General features: G+C 39.2%; 1 protein-coding gene across 1 annotated transcript; it reads right to left on the bottom strand.

Annotated features, from left to right (window-relative positions):
* Nucleotides 1-3561: 3561 nt before the first annotated feature.
* LOC107610838 (uncharacterized) lies at nucleotides 3562-5887 on the bottom strand. Its single transcript, XM_088495509.1, has 3 exons — nucleotides 5812-5887; nucleotides 5651-5713; nucleotides 3562-3974 (listed from the first exon to the last, which is right to left on the bottom strand). Exons 1-3 carry the CDS (start codon nucleotides 5885-5887, stop codon nucleotides 3562-3564), a joined length of 552 nt encoding a protein of 183 aa, XP_088351635.1.
* Between the last annotated feature and the right edge of the window lie 461 nt (nucleotides 5888-6348).

The raw sequence follows: 6348 nt of genomic DNA, 5'->3' as shown, positions 1-6348 counted from the left end.
AAAAAGCCCCATTTTTAACAGTGCACTTTCCCATGGTTTCAGAATTTATGGAAATTAGTGCATCCACATGCCTTGTGATCTCTTTATTGTAATGTTCTTTCAACGCCATCAAAATTTGTAGATTTGATAATGTATTTGTGGATGTGGATATCTTTCTCCTTGCAAATGTTTGCTTGCATGACATGACTACATGTAACAATAAAAATTACGAGAAGTTTTGAAATTAGGAGGCATATAAAAAAGAAGTGTTGCAAAAGAAGGGATGTTGACTTTGGTAAGGGTTTGTATATTTCAATATTGTAACTGTTTTGCATGTTGATAAACAAAAATAAGGTCGGTTTCATTTTTAGATTCAAGCTTGTTTGTATTGATGTTGGAACTTGTTTTTCTAGAATTTTAAATGTATGGTTGCTATTAATATTGTTTATTATTTACAAGTTTTGTCAATAAATTATGCAGGCAGAACAAGAGCTTTCATTTTTAGTAAGAGCAAGAACTTCTTTATTCTCAGCTTCATAATGATTGCTCCATATATATATAATTTTGTGTTCCTCAGCTTCATATTATGTTTGCTTATAATACTGCACAAATTTTCAAGTCTTTTATTTATGGCTTTCTATTATTTATTATTTATCATGAAAATTAGAATTGTACACAATTAGTTTTTGGTTTTTCGAATTGTGTAACATGCAATTGGCATGATACACTCTCTTAGATTATTGAATATTTAAATAATTTTTTAAAAAAAAAACTTAAAATTTAAGTTTATTGACGGATTTACTGTGAGTTAAATCCGTCGATAGTTATTAATGTAATTATTAGTAAATAATATATTACCGTCGGATTTATCGGAAGATAAATTCAACGGTAATTAGCGGCGAACGAAAAGATTCGCCAATAAATAATTACTGGTGAGATTTATACTATCAGATTTATTCTACTAATAAGTCTTAATATTCAACAATTTTTGTGTAATGTTAGGATTTTAAGTTTCTACAAGATTTTTTTTGGTGTTCAATGTCGTGGGTGGTGGCATTGGTTTTTGCCTTGGATCCGTTTTGCCAGAGGCTTTTAGTGGATTATGGCAATGTTTCATTGTCTATCCTTGACCTTAAAAATAAAAATATTTTGGAAACATTCAAAGATGAAAATATAACAAAAAATACAAAACATTTTTATCATATTATAATTTGATTATAATCAAACATTCTTTTTTTTTTTTTTGGACTTGGCTCTAGGCCAGGCAACTAACCCGGCCCAAAGCAACAGAAGTTATTAGTTCCCCACCCCAACCCATTCCGAAGCCCGCCTCGGAAGTGACCCGCCCCGATACACCTCAATTTGATCTTCTTCCTCCTTCGTGCAGAGATCTTCACCTCTATGCTCTTCATCCTCAGCTATGGTGCATGTCCCTAGATCGAAGCTCCTCCTTTCTCCACTGCCATTGCCATCTCTAATCCTGCGGAATTCCTCTCGATTTTGGCCTTTGCTGCGCCTTTCCGCTGATGCCCCTTCCGGACCTGCTTCACCAACCCTCCCACCATACACCTTTGCAGGTGCCGCTTCGCATTCATTGGGTTTCCGTCGGAACTGCCATGAATCCCCTGGCGCATCCCTATTCTGCCGATAGTTACCCCATCCTTGTCCTAACGCAACCTGCGACACTGCCCGATCGGCTGAGCCTCCTCCTCGGTCCCTGTCTCCTATAACAATGGCTTTAGTGTGGCTGTTAATGGCTAGTTGGTGAACTACTGTGGGTTGATTCTGCTCCTTATCTTCCGCTGGTGGCTTATCTCGGGTTTCTATTTCAACCCTCCTAGGTAATCTCTCCTCCCTTCGCAGTTCTTGGTGGGTAGTTGTGTCGGGAACCATGTTAACTTGAATCTGCATACCTTGATGCTGTATACCTTGAACGTGCTGAATTGTTGCGAAACTTGCTTCTATTCTGATTGTATTCCTAACTTGAGCAGGCGGATTCATTGTCCACTGTCTCCCTAGGTCATTCCCCGCTGCCATCGCTGCCAGTTGGTGAGCTAGCTTGTTGCCATCTCTTGGAGTCCAGGTAGCTCCTACATCTGGAGTCTCTTCCAGCAATTGGAGAATGTCACGGAAGATTGCATCCGCTTTCGCTATAGGCATTTTTGACTTGATTGCCTGAATCAGAGGTAAGCAGTCTGTTTCAATTATGCACTTGGGTATTTGTAGATTTTTTATGAGTATGAATGCCTCCCTGTATGCCTGAGCTTCAGCTGTTAATGCTGATATTGTCTTGAATGTTGCTGTAGTCCCTGTGATGACTTTTCCTTGCCAATCCCTGACTACCACTGCTAGAGCAGCCGTACCTGTATCCTTGTGAAAAGCTGCGTCTGTGTTCGCCTTCAACCTATTCCTTGGCGGAGGTCTCCAGGTAATTCTCTTTCTCTCACCTCTCCTTACTGTTTCTGATTTTTTTTCTGTACTGGATTCCTGTGTTGCTTTCTGAAATTATGATGTTAGACACTCTGATTAGATTATTACCTTTAGTGGGCTGATTTTTTATTGTTGGAATATATGCTGATTCCTTGCTTTTCAAATGCACCAACACACACATCCGAGATTGCATAATATATTCGCTTATTCATTCCCTGTTTCACTCCTTATTCTTCTAATTTTATCCATCATCCACTCTCCAAAAGATCTTACATTAGAGGCCGTAGGCACCATTTGAATGCTTGATCCGAACCACACTGCTCTAGTCCACGGACACAATAAAAGTGCATGTTCAATTGTTTCTTCCTCTCTCTGGTATATGCTGCATGTGGGTGTCTTTGTAATTTTCCGCTGATATAGGTTCATATTTACTGGCAGAATTCTATGCACTGCTTTCCATAAAAATATTCTAATCTTTTGAGGCACTGGTAGTTTCCAAATAGCCTCCCAAACCTCCCTCCAATCCTGACTAGTCGAAGCTTTGCAGATTCTTCCCTTTTCCCTTGAGTCTTTCTCTTCCTTCGCTACATGATAACCGGTTTTAACAGAGTACTGCCCATCATTTTTGTATGACCAAACAAAAAAGTCCTTTTGATTGATCATGCTTATGGGGGTTTTAGTTATTAGATCGGCTACATCTCCCGGAAATATGTCCATGATTTTGTTTCTGTCCCAACCCTCCCCTTTTCTTATCAGCTCACTCAATCTTCTAATACCGCGTACTCCGCCTGTCCCTAATTTTCCTGTCCCAGCCACCCAATTATCTTTGCAAATGTCTACCTCCGCTCCATTTCCTATACTCCATCTTCCCTTCCTTCTAAGAAAGTCTCTTCCTTCCAGCAGGCTTTTCCATATCCACGATGCGTTTCTTCCTACTCCCGCCTCCCATAGGCTGCAATTCGGGTAATAAATTGCCTTTAGTGTTCGAACACATATAGCATCCTCCTCCTTTAACAGCCTCCATGCTTGTTTAGCCAAGTGTGCTATGTTTTGACATTCTAAATCCTTGAACCCCAAGCCTCCATTTAATTTTCTCCTTGTCATTTTTGTCCAACTCTTCCAGTGAATGCTTGTTTCCTTTCCATTGTTTCTCTACCAAAATCTGGCTATTGCTGCTTCAATTCTCTTGCAAAAAGATTTAGAAAATTTAATGATATTCATGGCATAGACAGGAATCGCCTGTATTACTGCTTTTATTAAAACCTCCTTTCCGGCTTGATTTAATAGTTTCTCCTTCCATCCTTGCATCTTGTCAAGAATTTTCTCCTGTATCCACTCCAATGCCTTATTCTTGGATCTTCTCCATCTTGCTGGGAGTCCTAGGTATCTTCCCGAATCCTCCCATGAGTTCATTCCAGTGATCTCCTCAATGTTCACCCTCCTTTGTATTGGTACCTGCCTTCCAAAAATCAGCCCGGACTTGTCCGTGTTAATTCTCTGTCCTGATGCCTCTGTATATTTGTTTATAATATGGATAAGTTGATAAATCTCCTCTTCTTGCGCCCCTGCAAAAATAATACAATCGTCAGCGAATAAGAGGTGAGTAATGACTGGTGCTGATGAAGCAAGCCTAATTCCGGAAATGAGATTTTCCCTCTTCGCCTTTTCCATGAGGATAGTAAAACTCTCAGCAGCCAAAATAAATAAATAGGGCAATAGGGATCTCCCTGCCTGAGCCCTCTTTGTGGATAAATCTTGGTTGACAACTTACCATTTATTTTGAATCTATAACTAGCACTTTTCACACAGCTCATCATCAATCTGACCCACTCTTTGCTAAATCCGAATTCTTCCATTACCCTTTGTAGGAAATTCCATTCCAGCCTATCATATACCTTGTTCATATCTAACTTGATGGCCATGTCATTGCTTTCATGATTTCCTTTTCTGTTTAATTAATGAAAATCTTCCTGTACTATTACTATATTATCCTGTATGAGTCTACATTTTACAAAGGCACTTTGAACCGGAGAAATAATAGCATCTAATACTTTTCTTAACCTCCCCACCAAGACCCTCGTAACAATCTTGTACATAAAACTGCAACAGCTTATAGGTCTAAGTTGATTCAGGCTTTCTGGCTGACTCGTTTTAGGTATCAACACAACCGTTGTTTCTCCCAAGTCCCCTGGTAAGCTGCCTTCTCTAAAAATTTGTTTGACTACCCTACACACTTCTTTACTCAAAATATCCCAGTGTTGTTGAAAAAATAATCCATTTAATCCATCTAGGCTTGGAGCTTTTAAACCCCTCAAGCTAAACACCGCTTCTTTAATTTTCTCATCCATGATGTTTGCCATTAACTCCTCATTCATCTCTCTTGTAACTCTCTTAGGAATTTCTGTTACGCACTCTTCTAGGTTCCTATCTCCTTCCGAAGTAAAGAGCTTAGTGAAATGTCTTTCTACCAATCTCATAATATTAGCTTCCCCCTGTATCCACTTTCCAGTCTCATCTCTCAATTTGTCAATTCTATTCCTAATTCTTCTCTGAATAGTTGTTGCATGAAAGAAGGCTATATTTTTATCACCCCACTTTAACTATTTCAGCCTTGATCTTTGCCCCCAATATTTCTCTTCTTGTTTCCAAAGCTCTGATATTTGGTTTTTCAAATCTCTTTCCCTTCTCTGCTCCTCTTCCGTCATACCAGCCTCTTGAATTAGATGTAGCTCTCTTTTCTTCCTTTCTATTTCTTTATCTGCTCTCTTGACTTTCCTGCTATTCCATTTCATCAGCTCTTTTTTGCATCTGATCCTCTTTTTTGTGAATTGATTCCAGCAATTTTCATTTCCTTCATCCATTTGCCAGCTCCTCTTGATCACCTATTTGCACTCCTCATGTTCTGCCCAATAGGCCTCAAATCTAAACTCCTTTTTCATCCCAACTCGCTGCTGTGTATATAAAATTAAGGCACAATGATCTGAACTCACAGCCGGAGAGGCTCTTAATGTGACATCCTGGTATATTTGCAGCCACTTCCAATTCACTAACACTCTATCTAATCTTTCCCTAGTGATAACGTTCTTTCTAAGATTACTAAACCATGTATATTTACTGCCTTTAAGATCAACATCTATTAAACCATTATCATCTACAAACTTTCTGAAAGTTTCTAAATAAATTCTTGGTTGTGGATGAATGCCAAATAAGCTTGAGGTACATCCTTACACATGTTGCTTACCGTAAGCTCCTACAACAGTTTCCTTCGCTTTTGGAAAACTGGATTCCCGTACACGAAAACTCCCTGCCAATTTAAATCGTTGTTAATATTAATATTTGCTTTAATGTAATTATCACACCACTCGTAAACCTGAATATTAATATTAGAATTCCATAACAAACAAAGACCACCGGACAAGTCCCGGGGTTCCACGGAAAACATATAGTCAAAATTAACCTTTCTTCTTACCCTATTCATTTTTTCTTTGCTAGCCCTAGTTTCCATTAAGTACACTATTAGCGGCTTTGCTTTTTTACATAGTTTGTATAACTCAGAAATTGTCGGGGCAGCCGCTATTCCCCGACAATTCCAGCTGATAATACTCATGACTGAGGTTGGGGCATGTTAAGGCCCGCCTCCTCAGCCATTTGTATTCCCCTACTCTGACTAGACACTTGCACGGCTAACTCATACTCCCCTGTATTCAGTGCTGTATTGCCATTCCTCATTTTCTTGTGCTCCTTGTCCTCTAGTTCCTCCTTCCCGTCCTTGTATGTAAGCATTGGCACGTTCCAGTTCTCACGTTTCCTTTTCAAGCTCAACTTTAGTTCCAATTTCTTGGCTAGCTGTAATTCCCAGTCTGCATGTACTTCGGTTGTATTGTCCTCATTTTCATCACTTGCTAGTTCCACATAGTAGATATTTTCACCCAAATTAGC

This window comes from Arachis ipaensis, chromosome B8, assembly GCF_059453495.1.
Source record: "Arachis ipaensis isolate K30076 ecotype BB chromosome B8, ASM5945349v1, whole genome shotgun sequence".
NCBI lineage: Eukaryota > Viridiplantae > Streptophyta > Magnoliopsida > Fabales > Fabaceae > Arachis > Arachis ipaensis.
This window is presented reverse-complemented; position numbering and strand designations above follow the sequence as displayed.